Below are 22754 nucleotides of genomic sequence, written 5' to 3'. Positions count from 1 at the left end.
AACTTTCCATGAGGCTATAAATAGCCAAGAAGTTTCTCTGTGGATGGCAGCAATGCAAGAAGAAATTGAAGCTCTTCATAAGAACAAGACATGGGATCTTGTTTCGCTGCCACAAGGAAGGAAGGCCATTGGAAATAAATGGGTCTATAAGATCAAACGAGATGGAAATGACCAAATGGAGTGGTATCGTGCGAGATTGGTGGTGAAGGGATATGCTCAGAAAGAAAGCATTGACTTCAATGAAATATTTTCTCCTATGGTTCGACTCACAACAGTTCGAGTAGTCCTGGCGATGTGTGCTACATTTGACTTACACCTGGAGTAGTTAGATGTGAAAACTGCATTTCTTCATGGAGAACTTAAAGAAGAAATTTATATACTCCAACCAAAAGGTTTTGAAGAAAAAGGAAAAGAGAACTTGGTTTGCAGGTTGGACGAATCTCTATACAGTCTCAAACAGGCGCCGAGATGTTGGTATAAGAGATTTGATTCATTCATCATAAGACTTGGATACAAGAGACTCTGTTCAAATCCATGTGCATACTAGATGAGATTTGGTGATAATGATTTCATTATCTTATTGTTGTATGTTAACAACATGTTGGTAGCAGGCCCCAACAAAGATCGTATTGAAAATTTGAAGGCTCAATTGGGTAGGGAGTTTGATATGAAGGACTTGGGACCGGCAAACAAGATTCTAGGGATGCAAATTTACCGAGACAGAAATAATAGGAAGATTTGGCTTAGTCAGAAAAACTACTTGAAGAAAATCTTGCGTTGTTTCAATATGCAAGATTGTAAGCCAATTTCTACCCCTCTTCCCATTAATTTCAAGTTAACCTCAAGTATGACCCCTAGCGACGAAGCAGAGAGGATGAAGATGTCTCAAGTGTCGTATCCATCAGCAGTAGGCAGTTTGATGTTTGCTATGATTTGTACAAGACCAAACATTGCACAAGCAGTGGGAGCAGTCAGTCGATACATGGCAAATCCTGGTAAAGAGCATTGGAATACTGTAAAGAGGATCCTGAGATATGTCGAGGGTACCTCAAATGCTACATTATGCTATGGAGGATCATATTTTATTGTTAGAGGCTATGTTGATTCAGATTATGTAGGTGATCTTGATAAAAGCAATCCACCATAGGATATGTGTTTACTCTTGCTGGAGGAGCGGTAAGCTGGGTTTCGAAACTACAGTCTATTGTGGCTACTTCCATGACGGAGGCAGAATACGTGGTAGCTGCACAAGCTAGCAAAGAGGCAATCTGGTTGCAAATGTTAATGGACGAGCTCGGATACAAACAAGAGAAGATAGCTCTATTTTGTGATAGTTAGAGCGCTTTGCATTTGGCAAAGAATCCAGCATTTCATCAGAGGACAAAGCATATTCGAGTTCAATATCACTTTGTTCGAGAAAAGGTGGAGGAAGGAAGTGTGGATATACATAAAATCCTTACAGCGGACAACCTAGCTGATATGTTGACAAAGCTAATCGGAACTGACAAGTTTATATGGTGTCGATCTTCCATTGGCCTTACAGAAACGTAAATAGCATGGAAATGACAAGTATGGGAAGGATGAAGTGGTCAACAAAAGTGACTTTAAGTGGGAGAAATGTTGAAAATAAAGTCACATTTTTTGACCATAAAAACATTACTTAACAAGTAAGAAAACACATGCATGCAAAAGGTGATGGTGGCAAATTTGGGTTTCTCTTTCTTGCATGTGACAGCCAAATGTGCAACAAATAATCTGCCAAGTTGCAGCCTCAATTTTTGACCATGATGCTTTCTTAATTGGCAAGCAAGTACATGCATGCATACAAGAAAGGTGGTGGAATTTTCAGGAAATGACCATCCAAAACAGTTGAAATATTTTGACGAAATATCCAACAACTAAGGCGGTGGTGGAATTTGACAGCTTTGTCCAACCATTTGACAACCAATATTCTTGATTTCTCCAAGCAATGAGGCGGCAAAATTCTCTATAAATAGAGGGAAGAGCTTAAGGAAAAAAAATAGCCGTGTGCGTCAAGAGAGGAAAATTTGTTAGAAAGCAAATTGAGTAGAGAGAAAATTAGGAAAGTATTTCTTACTTGTTTTCTTCTAATTACAAGAGAGATTAATTGTTGTGATCTACTTGTATTTAGAGAGTGTGTTGTAATTCTCTTACTATAAAGAAAATCCTCCTATACTTGCCCGTGGACGTAGCCTAAATTGGATGAACCACACAAATACTTGTGTCCATTTTGGCTGCGTTTTCTCAATTTCATTATTTGTTAGCCAAACTCGACCCACACGTTTTTCTCCCCAACAATATTTATGTGTTTTCCCGTCCGTCCTTCTTCATCTATACTCAACACATCTAAATACATAAGATAATATTACACGTTTTGAAGGATAAGATCACTACTTTGCAAAAGAAGATAGAAGAGCTCACACAGGCCAAACAAATGGAGAGAAGAGACAATCATTAGGGACCCACAACTTTTTCAAATTTCCAACCATGCATTTTATTAACTTTTATCAAATTATTTTCAATAAACCAAACAAGGATTATATTCAATCATTGTCAATATAGATGCATGCGTAGAAGCGACTGATGGTGATGCGATCCATGAAACGAATGCAATGAATGCGAGTCCGGGCAAAGACCCGTTGATTGTCGAAGAAAGACCTGTTGATTGTTGAAGAAGGACCGATGATCCGATCGTGAGCAAAAAGGGTCAAAAAAGTGATGGGATTGCTCGTTCAAGTTACAATTGATGAAATGTCGACCTTGGCGAACAAAGGAGCAAGTTTCGTGTTGAGCTTGGGCCGAAATAATTTGGATCAATAGGTTTCAAGTAAAAGACGAATGAGCCAAAAATAAAAACTATACAGCCGCATAGTTGAATCTAGCATGCGGTCGCATGCTTGAAGCGGAAATTTAATCGGCATAATTACTTTGAACAATAAGACCGCATAGAAAAGTACTATGCAATCTCATAGTACGTCCAGTACACGATTTTTTACAATTTTCGCGAAATCTTTTATTTTAGTTAAAAATCTAATTTTATGGTAACTTTTGTATTCTTCATACTTTAATTCCATTTAGAATAGGAATTTATGGGTTTTTATCTATATAGGACTCATTATTCTACACTGTAAATAACTTTCATTTATATCAATTGAGAGATTAATTTTGTGAACATATTTTGCTTTAAGTTCTTTGTTCTTCATCGAACTAATTCTGAATTTATCAAGAATTATTTTTCGTAGTGTTCAAACAATTCGGGTAAGATTCGTGAGTCTAGTAATCAAGGGCTCAACATATTGTCAACGATTATGTTGGTTACTTGGTTCAATATTTTTTAATCAAACTCAAAACCTTAATTTTTTTGTTTTCTTGGGTTATGATTTACAAAAACTTGTTCACAAAATTATTTATTCCGATTTAAAATCCACCGCAAGTGTACGATTCGTTAACAAATAGTAAAATGGACTATGAGTCCAAGTATCGATCCCACAAGGATTAAATTAGTTCAAATTAATCTATTATGACCTTAACCGAAACACGAGATTCAAATTGATGTTTTGCGCTTTAACTAAAAAAAGATGTAAACTTTGATGCAAGCATGAATGAAAAATTATACTAAATGCAAAATAACTTGGATGCAATTTAACTCGAATTTATGGAATTAATGAGTATACTAACACGATAGGATCACGAGTCCCCAAGCAATACCCGTTTAATTGTCAATTATGCAACTTTGACACACAGTTCACAAAAGATGAATCAATATTCCTATTTTAATTTAGCAATCTCTCTCGAGCAATGCCAAGCCTATCCCAATATATGATTCGACTATATTTCTATGACGAATACTAACATACCGAAATGCATTATAAATTCATGAATATCTAATGATTCACACAAGGCATAGAAGTATATTTCTATCCCCTATCGAACTCTATGATGATTTATACTATGTCGAACCTATTTCCTTTCTTTTGAATGCATAAAACAGGTCACCACTATCATATAATTACGTGCGCAATAATCATATGAAAATAAAAATGTAATAAATCAATCAAATCAGGAACTTGCGTTTAAATACTTCAAAAATCCAAAACAACAATCAAACGTTGTATTACAAGGTTCATCGATCTCCTAACGATGATAAATCTAGCCTAACATGCTAAAAAGAAGAAAACATAAAAATATTTGAAGAAACGTCATCATCCGAATCAATCTTCAATCGAATCTTCACTTGGCGCGATATTGTCCTCTTGTTCTCTCCTCGTTTCTCCTTCAAAATCTCTCAAAAACTTGTCAAAATGCTGTCCCCTTGTTCTGGTCGAATTTTTGTATTTATAGGACCCTAAAAATATTGTTTCCATAAGAGTTTCGACGGAAAAAAGAAACTGAAATTTTAACCGGGTATTGCTCTATGCAACCACATAGAGTAAAAATATTGTGCTACCAACTATGAAAGTTGTGCATTTTGATCCTCCCACTTGAACACTTCACTTCTTGGCATCTTTTCTTCATTCTTTTCATTCAATCATCCCAAGGTATCGTCAATTGGCAATTGGCTTAATCAATTTCTTGATTTGTTCATCGGGTCAATTTTTGGATAATTGCACCTCGGTCCCTGAACTTTCACTTTGCGTCATTTTAGTCCTTTTTCGCGTCTTTTCTCCTGAATTTCACCATGTTTATCATTGTTCCCTACAATTTACAAATGTAACGAGATTAAATCACAATTCAATCATTTTGCTCGTTATTCAGTCATGTTTATGACCTAAATAAGTGTGCAAAAATACACTTATCAAACCCCCCAAACTTGAACTATTGTTTGTCCTCAAATAAGCTAGTGACTTAATACTGAACAAACATGGCTTAATACCCTGTTTGGCTCATGATTAGACCGAGTACTTAAAAATTTATCTGTGCAAACATGATATCAACCTTTACCTGTTAAATGCAAATTGACGTGTGTGTGTGAATTCATGCCAACATATCAGGTTCATGATGAATTTGAGACCCGGCCCCAAGTGGTCAAATATAACCTTACTCGCTCGAGAGATATACAACCCCCAAACTTATTCTTTTCACTCAATTATCTCAGGATTGTGTTTTAAGATTAGGAATTTATATAGCTATAGTCCTCACCCTCTCGTAGTTTGTATTAGTCTTACTATCACAAGTTTTACATTTCAACAAGTGAAGGCTCTCCTAAGTTTGATTGCTTCGACACTCAAGATTAAACTATATTACTTGTCTTGCCTCAGAGGTATAATCTCTTCAACCAAATGTCTAAGGGCTTTTCGTTATGTTATAGTCTCTTTTTTGTTTTTATCACATTTCTTTAATTTATGATTGATTATCATCTTTTCATTTGCTTTCTATATGACCCATGTAATGAGCTTTAAACCGGTGATTTCCAAACCAATTGGCTTTAGGGCACCAGGTTTTAAACCCCTGCAGGCTTATTCACTGGAGTTATAAAGGCTTGTTAAGATAACTTTTTATTAATTTCTTTCCCTCTTGCTTTCTAAATGACCATTGTAGCGAGCTTTGGGCCGATGACTCCCAGGCCAGTTGGTTTTAGGGCACCAGATTTTGAAATATCCTTATAGGCTTACTTGCTCGAGTCATAAAGGCATGAAAAGAAGTGTTTTATTCTCACATATTAAAATTGTGCCCTTTGTCATTTTTTCTAGACATTTAGCTTTCAAAATCAGCCCCAAATTTAAGATTTTCACCTACTCTTCGTCCCATTGGTCTAGGCAATTCACACAATAAATTTCATACACGGAGCTCAATCTCATCTCAATACTTTCCTTTAATAGCTCAACTATCATCAAACTATCTTAAGGTAGTTTATGGGTTAATTCAATAGAGGGTTATCATTCTTTTCCTATGTTATGCCCAAAATCCAGTCATTCTCCTAATATTGCAAGCATGAATAGCGTGCATAGATAATGTCAAGTATTGCATCAACAAGTATCAGTTAGTCTACTTAACACCAGATCCAAAGTTTTACAGTTTACACTAGTCAAATAATATCATCATAGCTAACAAGGTTATCAAGCCCATACAAGCATGCATGAAGAGAATTTAAAACAAACGGAATAAACTGCAATTATTTTTATTTTTTTATTTATTATTTATTATTTTTTTTAATAACACTCATCATGCACACAGATAGAGATTTAAAATTATGTCACCCTCCCCAAACTTAGTTAATACATTGTCCTCAATGTAAGATTAACAAAAGATTATAGACATAATTTTAAGGACAAAATGAAGGCAAAAAATCAAAATGGGGAAAATAGTACTCCCTTGATCAAAACGGTGGCTGGGACGGAAAATTGGGCCCGGCATCATCATCTCCAGGAGGGGAGGGAATGCGGGACAAGATCTCTCTCAACATGGCAGACTGCTGGGTCTACTCCATCTGCATGGCCTGAACCCTCGTCTTCAACTCTCTAGACGGTCCCAAGTCTCGTTTACCCGCCACTATATACCGTCCATCCGCTAACGTACATGCCCAAACGCTCGTCAAAGGTACTCATCTGTCGGCGTGCCGCGAGGGATTCACTACTGGTAATGGAAGCAAAGTTTCATGCAGATGTCATATCCGTCTGCACCTGCTGGATAGTGGTAGTCAGTGCCCCAAAGGAGTGCTAAAACTGCTGCATGTCTCGGCTGTGTCCACTCATAGTGGCAAAAATCTGCCTCAATAACTGGGTGTCCACGTCAGCCGGTGGTGGTGGAGCTTGTGGCATTTCAAAGTCCTCAGCTGCTGGCCCTTCTGCAGCTTGTTGCTGTCGCCGACGCTCATTTTTCAACTTCTGTTGATGTTTAATTCTGGCTTGGTCCTGGACCTCGAGTGTGAGGCATTTGATAAATGGACTTGATTTCTCTGGTGCCTTCCCCGGCTGAACTTGTATGCCGACAGCTCTACAAATTCCACTTATCAAGCTCGGGAAAATGAGAGAGGTGTGCCTGTCACCCCATGCGCCTGTAATGTGTATCTTATTGTAAATGTAAGTGGCTAAGTCAATCTTGTTGCCCCAAACTAAGTGATAGATGAACCCCGCCTTCTGATTCGTGAATGTCGTCCTATGGGAGATGGGCTCGATGTTGTGACAGATGAACAACCATAGGATGGCTATAGAAAGAGTGAGGTCAATCTGATACCAATCAGCAGTAGGGAGAGGCCAAGCATTTTCACGTCCCAACAACACTTCTGCAACCTCAACCCAATTGAAATCATGCGAGACTGGGACTACATTAGACCAAGTGAGCTGATAGTAGTCATGTATTACCTCAGGTGAAAACATGATCTATTTGCCTCGGACCCATGTTTGATGCAGATGGTCCGATCCAGGTGTGTCTATTTCAGCATTGAAATTTGCATAGAATTTCCGCACCAAATTTTCATAGATGGGGTGTAATCTTTCAATCACTTTCTCCCATCCACAGTTGTGGATTAAATAAACCAATTCAAAACTCGGGAAATCATCCAACTTAACTGGTCTCTCGGGGATGAGTGCCCATTCATGGACAACATTGGCATAGCGGGTTGCTTGGTCCGAAAATAGAAAACGTCGAACATCCCCCTCTGGCTCCCTAGTCCGGGCAGTGCCAGATGTGGAACCAGCCTTTTCCTTTCCTTTTGATGTTCTCTTCGGAGGCATCCTGCAAAGGGAAATGAATAGCATTCATTAAACTTCATTTTGAAAAACAAGATGGGGAATGAGATTAGCAAGATAAGTATTTTACGAATCCCCCAAACTTGCTTCAACAAGCATGTAGAACTCCTTGATGTGCACTCATTAAAATATGACATTCAAAGTAGTGTAAATAGTATGCCAAGATGAAAAATTGGAAATTTAGGCCTAAACAAGCACATTTGAAAAATTGGACCCATGATTGAGTGCGTATGTTCGGCCCCGGACATCATCGAAAAATATCGAAATTTTCCCAGGTAATCTCCAGGCATATGAAACAATTCAATGAGATCTACCATATATTCAAATTTCAAAACAAATGGACTTTGTTTGGTATGTCATATAATGGTGTAAAGTAGGGGACGTATGGTGCCGTGACATAACGTGACCTAGCCATGTGCCTTCGTGTTGCAAAATTGATGTGATGTTTTTCATGTGTTTATGAATGTGGCATATGCAAACTTCAAGAAAACATTTTCAAGAACGAAGAAAGAAGGCAAAAGAACAATACACACCCAAAATGAAGCTCAAAACATCCAAAAATGTGTTGAGTGATCCATGAGGAAGTGAGCAAATTCACCCCCAGACATCGTCGAGAAAACTCGAAATTTTCCCAAGCAACCTCCGGGCATATGAAAGTACGTAGTGTGGAGTAGAACATATTCAAATTTCATACGCATTGGATGTCGTATGGGTACTTAATGCAAGGGACGAAGTAGGTATTGTAAAGTGACGTGAGCCTAGCACGTGTGCCTACATGTGTGTGTTGGTACGGGAGTGTTTCGAGCACAATATCAATGGCATTTGATCACCACATATATGGAAATGCGTATAGTCAGATTGTCCAATGCGAGATAGCTCAAAATGCATAACAAACTTCACTCAGGCAATTCATCGAACACGTTGTGTGCAATATATATTCAACTCCATTCTAAAACTACTTGGCAAATTGTAATCATCCAAAAAGCAAAAACACAAATTAAAGCCCTAAACCAAGCATACTTACACCCTTTCAACTTAAATCCCAATTGCAAGTGGTGAGTAACTACAAATCAAATGCGAAATGAAAGGAGGAAAAAAAAAATTCATACCTTTTTCGCCTTGAAGAGGAGTGATGAATGCGGGAGTGATAAGAATTGAGCGAGGGAGTAGGAATGTGAGTGGGTGCTTGTGTGGTAGATGGTGTATTGGGAATTTTTGGGACCTAAGAGGTGAGAGAGAGATGGGCGCGGGAAATGGGTGTTTGCCCTTCGAATGAGCCGATCTTGGACTTAAGTCCATGACCGGCCAACTTCTATGCGGCCACATAGTGTATTCCTTTGCGGTCGCATAGTGAAATAAAAACCCCCCTCTTTTGGTTCGGTCGGGGTCTATGCAGTCGCATAGACATTATGTCCATGCGATCGGATAGACCAATTTTTTTTTAAAACGTTCTTTTATCTAAAATGCGTGAATCATACTCCCAAACACACAAAATAATTTTAAACTCACCGACCATATGGGTAATCCTAGAAAATTATGGGGATGATAATTCGATCCAATTAACATGCATGTATGACCGATGACCTAGAAAAATGCAAATGCGAAAATGAAATAATTCTAAAAATAATGTGAAAAGTAAGCTAATAGAAGGATACAGTGGGTTGCCTCCTACTCGGTGCTAGATTATAGTCGATAGCTCGACTTTACCGTATTGCGTCATTCTGGTGGTCTAAGATGAACGGTAGATTTTTCATTTGAAAAATCGCCGCCCCAATAATGCTTCAAACGCTGTCCATTGACCTTGAATGTCCCCTTGCTGTCGTGAGTGATCTCAACTGCCCCATGTGGAAAAATCTGTGTAATAGTATACGAACCAGACCACCTTGATTGCAACTTTCCTGAAAACAGCTTAAGCCTAGAGTTGTAGAGTAACATTTTCTGCCCCACCGTAAATTCCCGCCTCTGAATGTGCATATCATGCCATTTCTTGGTGCGCTCTTTGTAGAGTCTTGAATTCTCGTAGGCTTCCATTCTGAGCTCATCCAATTCGTTAAGTTGTAGTAGACGTTTTTCACCTGCAGTCTTCAAGTCCAAATTCAATTTCTTCATTGCCTAGTAAGCATGGTGTTCTATCTCAAAAGGTAAGTAGCATGTCTTTCCGAAAATCAGTCGATGTGGTGACATTCCTATAGGGCTCTTGAATGCAGTCCTATAGGCCCACAAGGCATCGTTCAATTTCTTAAACCAATCTTTTCGTGACGAGCTCACTGTGACTTCGAGTATTCGTTTCAATTGCCTATTGGACACTTCGACCTGTCCGTTGGTTTGGGGCTGATATGCAGTGGCTACACGATGTTTAACATCATATTTAGTCAACAATTGTTCAAACTGACGATTGCAGAAATGTTTGCCCCCATCATTGATTATAGACATCGGTGTGCCAAAGCGGGTAAAAATATTTTTCTTTAGAAACTCAATCACCACCTTCCCATCATTGGTAGGCAATGCAACGGCCTCTACCCACTTCGATACGTAATCCACAGCCACTAATATGTACTGATTAGAGAAGGATGGGGGAAATGGTCCCATGAAGTCGATCCCCCAGACGTCGAATAGTTCCACCTCCAGGATATTGTTCAAAGGCATTTCATTTCTCCTGGATATATTACCGATGCGTTGACATCGGTCACAGCTCTTCACGAATTCAGAAGCATCCTTAAATAGTGTAGGCCAGTAAAAACCTGATTGAAGGATCTTTGCCGCTGTTTTCAAAGTACCTAAATGCCCTGCATATGTAGATGAATGACAATGTTCTAATATCAAAGACACTTCTTCCTTAGGTACGCAGTGACGAACGATTTGATCAGCCCCCCGCCTGTATAGAATGAGGTCCTTCCAAAAAAAATACTTCAATTCGACGAAAAATTTCTCTTCTGGTGACTGGAGTAATCAGGCGGCATGATAGACCTTGCTAAGTAGTTAACTATGTCCACATACCAGGGTACCTCATCCACACCAAAAATCTGTTCATCTGGCAAGACTTCATTGATTTCCACTCTCTGTCTGTTTAGTGGTCTCGAGTCGAGACAAGTGGTCTGCCACCACGTTTTTACTGCCCTTCTTATCCCTGATTTCCAAGTGAAACTCTTGAAGCAACAATATCCAACGAATGAGACGTGGCTTTGCATCCTTCTTTTTCATTAAGTACTTGATAGCAACGTGATCTGTGTAAATGACGACCTTTGACTCCACAAGGTATGATCGAAATTTGTCAAAGGCGTAGACTACGGCAAGGAGCTCTTTCTCTGTAGTGGCATAATTTAGTTGAGCGTCGTTCAAGGTCTTGCTTGCATAGTAAATCATGTGAAATATCTTATTTCTTCGTTGTCCCAAGACGGCCCCAATAGCAAAATCACTGGCGTCGCACATTAATTCAAATGACAAATTCCAATCCGATGTGATGATCACGAGTGCTGAAATCAACTTCTCCTTCAAGGTGTTAAAAGCTAGCAGACACTCATCCGTGAACTCAAATATGGATTCATTCATCAACAAACAGTACAATGGTTTAGTAATCATTAAGAAATCCTTGATGAACCTTCTATAGAAATCGGCATGCCCGAGGAAACTACGAACACCTTTCACTGATGTAGGTGGTGGTAATTTCTCGATCACCTGAATCTTTACTCTGTCCACTTCAATACCCTTTGCTGAGGTTCTGTGTCCTAGCACGATGCCTTCCTGTACCATAGAGTGGCATTTCTCCCAATTCAATACCAAGTTAGTCTTTGTACACCGCTGTAGCACAAGGCTCAAATGCTCCAAACACTCATCAAACGAAAACCCGAACACTGAGAAGTTATCCATGAATACCTCGATGAATTTCTCAATCATATCTGAGAAGATAGCCATCATGCAGCGCTGAAAAGTTGCAGGAGCGTTGCATAAACCAAACGACATCCTACGGTATGCAAAGGTACCTAGGGGCAAGTGAAAGTTGTCTTCTCCTGATCGTCAGGTGCTACTGGAATCTGACTATACCCGTAGTACCCATCCAGAAAACAGTAATGCGAGTGCCCTGCTAGTCTCTCCAGCATCTGATCAATGAACGATAGTGGAAAGTGATCCTTTCGAGTAGCAGCATTTAGTTTGCAGTAATCAATGCAAACTCTCCATCCAGTCACTATCCATGTAGGAATCAACTCATTTTTCTCATTTTCTGTCACTGTGATACCCTCTTTCTTTTGGGAACAACTTGTACTGCACTGATCTATGCACTATCTGATATTGGATAGATGATGCCTGCGTCGAGCAACTTCAATATCTCAGCCCTAACCACTTTCTTCATGTGTGGATTCAATCTCCGCTGACCATCAATGCTTGGTTTGAATTTTTCCTCCATGAGTATTTTGTACATGCACAGCGACGGGCTGATCCCCTTGATATCTGCAATAGACCATCCAATGGCTGTTTTATTCTCCCTTAGCACCCGAAGTAGTTTCTCTTCCTCCACTTCACTGACAGTACTCAAAATAATAACCGAAAGTGTAGAAGATTTCCCCAAGTAAGCATATCGAAAGTGTGGTGGTAATTGCTTGAGTTCCAATTTGGGAGGTTGCTAAATAGATGACACTGATTTTGTAGTCCTAGTTCCCAGCTCTTCAAAGTAACGTCTGCGTATGTATGGTGGATTAGTTTCCAAAAATCGTGCACATGTTTCAATCTCACTTGAATCAGTGTGAGTAGATTGAGAATGTGCAATACACGCCTCGTATGTATTAGAAGGATGATGTGGCCGAAATGTATCTTGAATTATTCTGTCAATTACATCAATCTGGAAACAGCCGTCTGACTCAGTAGGAAATTTCATTGCCTTGAATACGTTGAAAGAGATTTGCTCTTCGCCAAGCCTCAATATAAGCTGCCCTTTCTGAACATTGACAATCGCTCTTCTAGTAGCTAAGAAAGGTCGCCCCAATATGAGTGGAACGTCCTTATCTTCCTCCACGTCTAAGATGAGAAAATCGACTGGAAATATGAACTTCTCCACTTTTACCAACACGTCTTCAATGATCCCTCTTGGATGTGTAAATGATTGATTTGCTAACTGTAATGTAACTGTTGTGGCTTTAGCTTCTCCTAAACCGAGTTTTCTGAAAACAGAAAGAGGCATTAAATTAATACTTGTACTTAAATCACACAACGCTTTATCAAAATGACAATTCCCAATAGTGTAAGGTACAGTAAAACTCACTGGATCCTTTAGTTTTGGAGGCAGCTTTCTCTGGATTCTAGCACTGCATTCCTCAATTAGCATCACTGTTTCATTTTCTTCTATCTTTCGCTTGTTGGAGAGGATATCCTTCAAGAATTTCGCATAACTCGGCATCTGAACAAGTGCTTTAGCAAATGGGATATTGATGTGTAATTTCTTGAAAATTTCAAGAAACTTACTATATTGCTGATCCAATTTGTGCTTTTTCAACCTCTGCGAGAATGGAATAGGTGGTTCATGAGGGTTGATGGGATTGATAACTGTATCCCGTAATGTATTGGAATTTTTCTTGGCAACATCCCCTGTTGTTTGTTTAGTCTGTTCCACAATCTCATCATCTGATGTTGGTGTTGATTCCTTGCTACTACCGATCTTTTTACATGTATCTTCGGTAGTTGTACTCCACTTCTGGTTGTTATAGCCTTTGCGTGCTCCTTGGGGTTGATTTCAGTGTTGCTGGGTAAGTTTTCTGGTGCTCTACTCGTCATGGAGATTGTCATCTGTCCCATTTGTGTCTCTAAATTTTTTATTGCTGCACTTTGGTCTTGAAGAGTTATATCTGTCTTTCGCATAAACTGGTTGTTGGCTTCCATATACTAATTGGTTGTTGCCATGAACTTCTTGAACATCTCTTCCAATGGTGGCTTTTTATCCTGCTGCTGATATTGACCTTGTGGTCTGTTTTGATTCGGATTACTCCATGAGAAGTTTGGGTGTTTTCTCTAGGCCTGATTGAAGGTTTTCGAATGTGGGTTGTTCTGTTGGCGTCGACCCCATTGCACAAAATATGCATGTTTGACCCCCTATGCAAGAGTTGGACAATTAACAATGCTATGGTCTGCTCCACATTCTTCACAGCTTGGCTTCTTGACTTGTTTTGTAGTGGCGGTCTATGAAATGCTCTCAACCTTATGGAACAAAGAGTCTATCTTTGCAGACAATGCTGAGTAAGTATCTACTTCATAAACCCCCGGCGTTCTCTTCTGAACCACTCGATCTGTAGACCACATGGTTAAAGTTGTAGCCATTCTCTCAAATAGCTCTCATGCTCCATCAATTGTTCTTGTGGAGATAGACCCGTCAGATGATGAATCTACCATGCTCTTGAAGGATTGGAGTAGTCCAGTGTAGAAAAATCGGATCTGTGTCTTCTTGTCATAGCTATGTTGCGGACACTTCCTTAACATATTTTTGAAATGATTCCATGCCTCTTCAAATGATTCGGACTCACATTCGTTGAATATAGAGATATCATGCCGCATTTTGGCTACCTTAGCTGGCGAGAAGAACTTGGTGCAGAATTTGTGGGCTAGCTCGTTCCAAGTGGTGATACTTGCGACGGGAAGTGAATCTAGCCATTCAATTGCTTTATCCCGTAAGGTGTGTGGAAACAACTGCAGTCTTATAGCATCGTCCGAGATACCCTGATACCTAAAGTGTTGGCACATATCCAGAAATCGGGATATATGTGTATGTGGATTTTCACTAGCCATCCCGTGGTATTGATGTCCATTCTGAAATAGTTGAATCACATTTGTTTTCAGCTGAAAATTCGGTTGCCCAAATGGAGGATACACAATGCTAGATTGACTTTGGACCGCCAACGGAGCCATGAAGTCCCCGAGTACTATATTCCCATCATCTTCAGCTGTCATGCCTTCGTTGAGTGGAATTACCGGTCGATTTTGCTAGTTAGCCATTTGTTGTGCCGCTCTTGCTTCTCTTTACCTGTGACGGAATGTGCGTTCGATCTCTGGATCTATGGGAACCAAGTCTTGATTAGGTGCTCCTTGCATATAAGCCCCGAGATAGCAAAATTAACACAAAATTAAATTGAAGTAATAATAAACCAAACCTAATAAGCTAACTACCAATAATCTAGATAAGTTCAAGTGAGTGTCACAAAAGATAAAATTAAAACTAAATTTCAATCCCCGACAACGGCGCCAAAAACTTGTTCACGAAATTATTTATTCCGATTTAAAATCCATCACAAGTGTACAGTTCGTTAACAAGTAGTAAAATGGACTATAGAATCCAAGTATCGATCCCACAAGGATTGAATTAGTTCAAATTAATCTATTATGACCTTAACCGAAACACGAGATTCAAATTGATGTTTTACGCTTTAACTAAAAAAAGATGTAAACTTTGATGCAAGCATGAATGAAAAATTATACTAAATACAAAATAACTTAGATGCAATTTAGCTCAAATTTATGGAATTAATGAGTATACTAACGTACTAGAATCACGAATCCCCAAGCAATACCCGTTCAATTGTCAATTGTGCAACTTTGACACACAATTCCACAAAAGATGAATCAATATTCCTATTTTAATTTAGCAATCTCTCTCGAGTAATGCCAAACATATCCCAATATATGATTCAACTATATTTTTATGACGAATACTAACATATTGACATGCATTATAAATTCACGAATATCTAATGATTCACACAAAGCATAGAGGTATATTTCTATCCCCTATCGGACCCTATGATGATTTATACTATGTCGAACCTATTTTCCTTCTTTCGAATGCATAAAACAGGTCACCACTATCATATAATTACGTGCGCAATAATCATATGAAAATAAAAATGTAATAAATCAATCAAATTAGGAACTTGCGTTTAAATACGTCAAAAATCCAAAACAACAATCAAATGTAGTATTACAAGGTTCATTGATCTCCTAGTGATGATAAATCTAGCCTAACATGCTAAAAAGAAGAAAACATAAAAATATTTGAAGAAACGTCATCACCCGAATCAATCTTCAATCGAATCTTCACTTGGCGCGATATTGTCCTCTTGTTCTCTCTTCGTTTCTCCTTCAAAATATCTCAAAAACTTGTCAAAACGGCGTCCCCTCGTTCTGGTCGAGTTTTTGTATTTATAAGACCCTAAAAATATTGTTTCCATAAGAGTTTCGACGGAAAAAGAAAATTGATATTTTAGCCGAAAATTGTTTTATGCGGCCGCAGAGAGCAACTCTATGCAGTCGCATAGAGTAAAAATATTGTGACCATTAAGCTTCGGTATGCCTCTATATGACCGCATAGAGGGGTCGCATAGTGCTACCAACTATGGAAGTTGTGCATTTTGGTCCTCCCACTTAAACACTTCACTTCTTGGCATCTTTTCTTCATTCTTTTCATTCAATCATCCCAAGGTATTATCAATTGGCAATTGGCTTAATCAATTTCTCGATTTTTTCATCGGGTCAATTTTTGGATAATTGCACCTTGGTCCCTGAACTTTCACTTTGCATCATTTTAGTCCTTTTTGCGTCTTTTCTCCTGAATTTCACCATGTTTATCGTTGTTTCCTAAAATTCACAAATGTAACGAGATTAAGCCACAATTCAATCATTTTGCTCGTTATTCAGTCATGTTTGTGATCTAAATAAGTGTGCAAAAACACACTTATCAATGATTCAATCTCGTGTGGATTTCGTAGCTACTATTGCTACGTGGGTTCGCATAAGATGGCCCAAGTAAAAGTCGTATTTATTTGTTTAATAATGCCCATCCTTCTTCATGTATACTTGACATGTCCAAATACCTAAGATAATTTTACGTTTTGAAGGATAAGATCACTACTTTGCAAGAAAAGATAGAAGACCTGACGAAGGCGAAACAAATGGAGAGAAATCATTTGAGGACCCACAACTTTTATCAACTTTTTAATTACACATTTTATCAGCTTTTATCAAAGTCTATTAAAATTTAGAATTTTAACAAACTGAACAATGGCTTAATCTTGTCCACCTCTTCACGCATCTTTTCTTCTATCTCCTTATGGATCATCTATTCTCTCGATTTTTTGCCTTACGTGAGCTCCTATATCTTCTCTTTTAAAGTAGTGAGATATGGTTCACAACATCACCGTACCCGAAACATGTAGACATGTCAAGCCCATGTGAAGTGGGTTGGGCAGGATAAACCTATATATACTTTTACTTTGGTCATTGATCGCTTCTGTCCATGCATCTTCATCGAAATAGAAGTTGTGATAACATGTTACGAGTATGCTTTGTCTTAAGAGTATATAATGCAAATGAAAATATAGTTATGATTTCACTAACTTTTCCAAACCAGTTATCCACAAATTCTGTAACTCCCTTTTCTAGTTGGATAACACTACTTGTACATAATTTTTTGAATACTAAGATATCTATACACTCACATAGGGTGGGGTCCACTCGAATATTTTATTTGAGTGGATCCCACCCCATGTGAGTGTGGGACACTTTGATGTACAAAAAATTATATACATCAAGTAAAGTCCTTTTTAGATCTTTCGTTTCTTCTCCTACTCGTGTAACTCGTGTTAAAGGCTCTTTGCTTGATCAAGGTGGCTCTGATTAGGAAATTGTGGATAATTTTCTTGATATTATAAGTATTAAGCAATCAAATTTGTTTTTTCATTGTGAAGCACTCAAACAGTGTGCAACAACGTAAGAGGTGATTAGATATTATTCAATTATAAAGTCAAAGACAGTTCACTGGAAATCTAAGTTTGACTTTTTTGGGAATTAGATTATGGCTTGTTTTATGCAAATCTAGGTGATTGGACTGGATCCAAGAACCAATGGGCAAGATCCATTTAGGAATCCTACAACCAGTGGGCAGATCCATGTTTAGATTAATAAGTTCATATTTTTTCCCACTTCTCAAAGGGAAATTTTAGAGGAGAAGCTTTTTCAATATTTGAAATTAAATATACACTTTTAACAAATGCCATTTGTTTTTACATCATCTTTTTCTTTTTCTTTTCTTTTCTTTTTTTTTTTTTGGTAAAAATTGTGCCATATAAGACCACCAGTCATAGTTAAACATGCGTTGTACGTTATTCTGAAATGTTTTATAAATACTATAAAAGTAATATTCGAAGACGTGTAAATATAAAAATTAGTGAATACGAAGTGTTTGTGTAATGAACTTTTTATTTATTGAGTAATGTCATAATGTGAAAATGTTTGAGCATATCAAATCTTATAGATTGCACTTAATTTTACAATATAAAAAATAAAAATAATAAAAACTTGGTAATAGTTGTATTAATATCGCTATCAATTTTCCAGCGTACAAGTCTAGAATATCAAGCAAAACATCACGCAGCAATCTATTTTTGCTTCTTATTTAGTTGAGCTCCTTCAAAATCTGCTATATCTATGGTTGATACAACCAAATTATTGCCCACAGAAAAAAAAAATCTTCGAAAGAAAAAGCCCGTCAAATAAATTTCAAAAAAGTTTATAAGTAAAATGTCAAAATTATTCATGAAAAGGGTTTAAATAGTTGAGAGATTAATGCATTTATGTCAAATACTCAAGAGAACAATCAAAGACATTCATGAACATGGAAGTTAACTAATTTGAATTAATGAATATAGAAAAACAATAATTTATATACTCGTGATTTTGAAAATTGATTTAGACAAAATGTTGTGTACATGAACTTGGAGAATAATTTCTATCATAAATAAATTTGAAAATAAATAAGTATGCACGAACTTTACTAATTTATTTGTTCATAGATTAATTGAATAGACTTGAAATATATAAAGTGTACATGAATTTGAGAAACCTATTCACCACTCCTACCAATTACATATGTACATGTTTGTAAGTGCAAGGCAATGGCAATGAAGAGGGGCGAAGGGTTTTAATTAGAAAATTAATTGTTAATTGTTAATTATTGAGTAAATGAATGATTTTGGGAATATGAAATTGGACATTAATACTTATTGAAAAACAAAAAGTAAGGTAAAAATGAAAAGTAATGTATTATTAAAATAATTGAATTATAGTAAGGATATAATCGTTCAAAAATGATCCTCACTAGATGTGATATTTAATATATTATAAATATTTGAACAAAAATTGAATTTGAATTGCACTTGAAAGGTTAAATATGTCAAGTTTTTAAATGAGGAAAATTTAAAAGTATCGTGGGTCGAATATAGTAATATGATTTTTGCAAAAAAGTGTAATTGATTTGTTAAAGCAATTAGTGACTATGAAATGAAGAGAATGCTTCGCGTAATCATTTATTATTATTTATTTTATATACTTTGGTACATGTTCAAAATGTGAGGTTTGCAGTCCTCCCCGATGTTAACCCTCCTTTGCTCTTACTGACGTTGGCAAAGTTGCCCTTTAGTGTCAATTTACAGGCTTTTTAGAATGGTTGAAAGTTAAAGTTTGGGAATGGTGTTGTCAAGAAATGAAGAATGGATAAAAATTTGGGACGATGGGTGCAATCTTCCCTTCAAAATTTATCTACGGGGATTCAAAAAAAATTAAGGCTTTGTCAAACGTACAATTATTATCTCTTAGAGAATATAAGAGACATCCCACTTTTAAAAAATCGAATTAACCTTTCATATTTCTTGTTTTTGGTATCCTATACATGATATTAGTTAAAATCTTATTATATAAAAAGAAAAAAAAAAAAGGAAGAAAAATACTCAAGATTAGAAATGGAGAAAGTTCATGCGACTTTTCAAATATGAGAAATGTAAATATTTGTCATAAAGTTCAGTGTGCATCTCGTGTCGTCTCCATTTCTTTCTACTGTGTATATATACATGACAATGACATTGGAATATACACTTATGAGACAAAGCAATGAATCCTTCTCATAAAAGCGATATAAGAATTTCCACCAGATAAAGTAAAGGTAAAGCAAAGAACACCTCTTTTGCCTTAACCCCCTTAACCCCCCACCTTACCTCTTTGTCTATTTGTCTGCTACTCTTTAAACTTAGGTATCTGGGCTTGTTGCTTAATTTCTTTCTTTTTACTTCTGTGCACTGCAGTAGAAGTATATGGATGATATGTCTCTTTGGATCCTACCCTACCCTAACCACCTACTCACACTTTATTCCTTTTACTACTTTTTTAATCCACTGAAGAAACAAAGAAAAGAAAAGACACGGCTTCATTTTAATTGAATTTTCTCCCATTCCCCTTTAAATTCCCTATGCCCACGTATTGGAAAGCAACAACTGATAGAAAGAACAAAAGTTCATTACAAATTCTCTACACTTCTCTCTCACAAGTCAATCTCATATTTTACCGAGATTCTTGAACGCTCTTCATCGACAAAGAATGGATGTAAGTGTAAGCTCTCTTTTTGAAGCAATTTGCAGTAAAAATATATGAGTTAGATTTTGAACTTGTTTATTTTTCTTGATGATGTGTAGGAATTTTACTTCAGGAGGAGCCATGTTCCAGCATTTGGTAGCTGGGATTGCAATGCTGGTCTTCCATTTACACAGTGCTTTGAATCTACAAGACAAGCTGGGGTTTTCAGGAATAGCTACTCCGATGAAGACCGGGATTTGTACGTCGCCGGTGATTTGTATGAGAATGATATTGTTACTCCAGCCATGATTGTTGTTCCCCGCAGCCGAGTAATTAACTCTTTTTCTGATTTTAGTTGTCCTTATGAATATTTGATTGTGTTATTTTATGAATAATGATAACTGATAAGTGTGGGTAATATTGCAGGCAAAAGTAGGTTATCCTCGAGAAAAAGAAGGGAGAAAGGAAGAAGCAGCATGGATGATGTGTGATTATGACAGTGACATGAAATCTCCTGTCACGGCAGCGCCACCACCAAGACCACCGCCCAAGGCGGTGGATGAAGATTTATACAAGATTTCACCGGAGCTCCTCCGTGCACAAACCAAAAGGGTAAGCCCTCTGAACCACTCCACCCCACAGTGAAAAACTTAGTGCAATACAAGATTTCCAGATTTAAAGATTACTTTTTTATGTGATTTTTGACAAGAATTGTCAAAGAAAAAAGATCACTAAAAGAAGTAATAAAGAATTAAAGATTAATGTTTTAATACGTGACCTTCCGCCATTGTCTCCCTAAAACATTATGTTTAACTTTTTTTCCTCATATTTTAGCATTTGCCTAAGCAAAGCAACTGCTTTTAGGCTAAAAATTCACAACTTTTACATTAATCTCATTATCTTCATTGTGCCATTGTATTTATATATCTAATTATAGTATCAAATTCAATAACTAAAAGCAGAAAGTTGTGGCGATGCTTCCTGTGCAGATAGATAATTTATTTTGTTAGATTCTAATGCACAACAAAATTATTAACTTATGATTAAATATAGTCCAGATATTATTTAAAAATCACTTTCTTTCTTTTTTTTCAGTTCTCATTTTCAATGATATATTCTTCCTAAGAAAATATTTTTCATGTTTTTAGTATATTTTCTTTACTTTTTAACAACTCATTCTCAAGAAAATCACTTTTCAAATAATTGCTTTCATGCAAACACTTATAAGTGAAGAAGGTACATTAAAAGAGTTTACTATAAGTAACCAAGTTCTAAAATAAATATTCTTTTATAAATCAAAGTGAAGAAGGTAATAGTCCTTTAAAAAATTGAATTTTTTTATTTGTTTAAACATTTTGAAAACGAAAGATTACTTTCAATAGTGTCACTTTTTAAACAAGCAACTCAAAGATATAATAGTTACTGAGCTAATTATTTGTTATTTTCTCTCTGCGCAGAAGAAGGCACGGGGTTTCTTTTCAAGCTGCCTGCGTCCATCTCGTGTCTGTTGAAACTGGTGAAAAGCTGATGGGATTCAGGAAATATATGCAAAAAAAATTATATAAATATTTATATAATTAATTAGTGGTTTTTAATATGGTTCTTATTGCGTGCTTAGGCAAGAAATTGTTGGCTCCAAGAAGATACTATCATGTGATAACGATAAAAATTAACAATTCCTGTTGCTTTAACTGTTTGAGGGAACAACATTGGCATTTGGGACCAAAAAAGCTTGTGAAAAAAGTTAATGTTTCGTATTATAATTATACAATGTTTGCATGCTTACATCCTTTTTTTGTTCTCTCGTTCAATACATATAGTGAAAGAATGTTGCGGATTGAAAGAAATTTGATGAGTAGTTATGAATGTAATATTGAAATTAATGTTTGATTTTAATTGAGTTTATAAATCAATATATAAATTGTATCCACCTCAATGAATATAATTTAATGTCTCGAACTAATATAAAGAAAATTGAATTTTCTTCGACGAAGTATCCATCCACCCGCATTATCTGTCCAAATATCTTATGCACTTGATGTTATGTATTAGTCTCACTTTTCATGCCAACAGCTTTTCTTTACGTTTTCAAATGGCCTTGTAAATCTCCAACTAAATACCACTTCTTAATCGGTTCTTTCAAAGCCAACGAGGTCAAATACTAGTAGTGATAATGGTTTAGAGGGAGAGTTGAACACTATTGAACATATCCAAACTTCTCATCTCGCTTCCAGTCGTGCTATTCTAGGGATGGCAAATAAGCTCGCGGGCCCGGGCCACCCTTAGCCCCGCCCGCAAAAGTAAAGCCAGCTCGGCTCAAGAAAAAAAAAATTGAGCTACTTAGGCAGCGTGCCAGCTGCCTTCAACAGGAAGGGGGGAAAAAAGAGCTAGCTCGGGCCGAGCCTCCATTTTTTGGCAGGCCAAAAAAAGCCCATCTTCAAAAAGCTCAAGTCGATCCCGAACCTCGATTTTCGACTCAACTCGTTGACAATCCATTATTCTTTAAACGGAAACTTAATTCAAATTATGACACCAAGAACCAGGGTAGAGTACCCATTACAAGTTAAGAAATCTTTCGCCAATTCACGCTAGTACAACCTCCTTTTCTAAGTTCAAGAAATATTGTATATATATATATATATATATATATATATATATATATATATCTTT

General features: G+C 36.9%; 2 protein-coding genes across 3 annotated transcripts; one reads left to right on the top strand and one right to left on the bottom strand.

Annotated features, from left to right (window-relative positions):
- Nucleotides 1-11744: 11744 nt before the first annotated feature.
- LOC111393083 lies at nt 11745-13026 on the bottom strand. Its single transcript, XM_023018484.1, has 3 exons — nt 12894-13026; nt 12438-12737; nt 11745-11806 (listed from the first exon to the last, which is right to left on the bottom strand). The coding sequence occupies exons 1-3, from the start codon at nt 13024-13026 to the stop codon at nt 11745-11747; spliced, it is 495 nt and encodes a 164-aa protein (XP_022874252.1).
- A 6882-nt stretch (nt 13027-19908) lies between these two features.
- LOC111393767 lies at nt 19909-21869 on the top strand. 2 transcript variants are annotated; one of them, XM_023019463.1, is made up of 4 exons: nt 19909-20120; nt 20204-20413; nt 20511-20696; nt 21542-21869. In XM_023019463.1, the coding sequence occupies exons 1-4, from the start codon at nt 20109-20111 to the stop codon at nt 21593-21595; spliced, it is 462 nt and encodes a 153-aa protein (XP_022875231.1). In that variant the 5' UTR covers nt 19909-20108; the 3' UTR covers nt 21596-21869. The 2 variants fall into 2 exon arrangements, with proteins under 2 accessions (XP_022875231.1, XP_022875232.1); XM_023019464.1 differs by having other exon boundaries at nt 19915-20114.
- Nucleotides 21870-22754: the final 885 nt, after the last annotated feature.

This window comes from Olea europaea, chromosome 4 (assembly GCF_002742605.1).
Source record: "Olea europaea var. sylvestris chromosome 4, O_europaea_v1, whole genome shotgun sequence".
Taxonomy (NCBI): Eukaryota; Viridiplantae; Streptophyta; class Magnoliopsida; order Lamiales; family Oleaceae; genus Olea; species Olea europaea.
The sequence above is the reverse complement of the archived record's forward strand: the minus strand, read 5'-3'. Positions and strand labels throughout refer to the sequence as shown.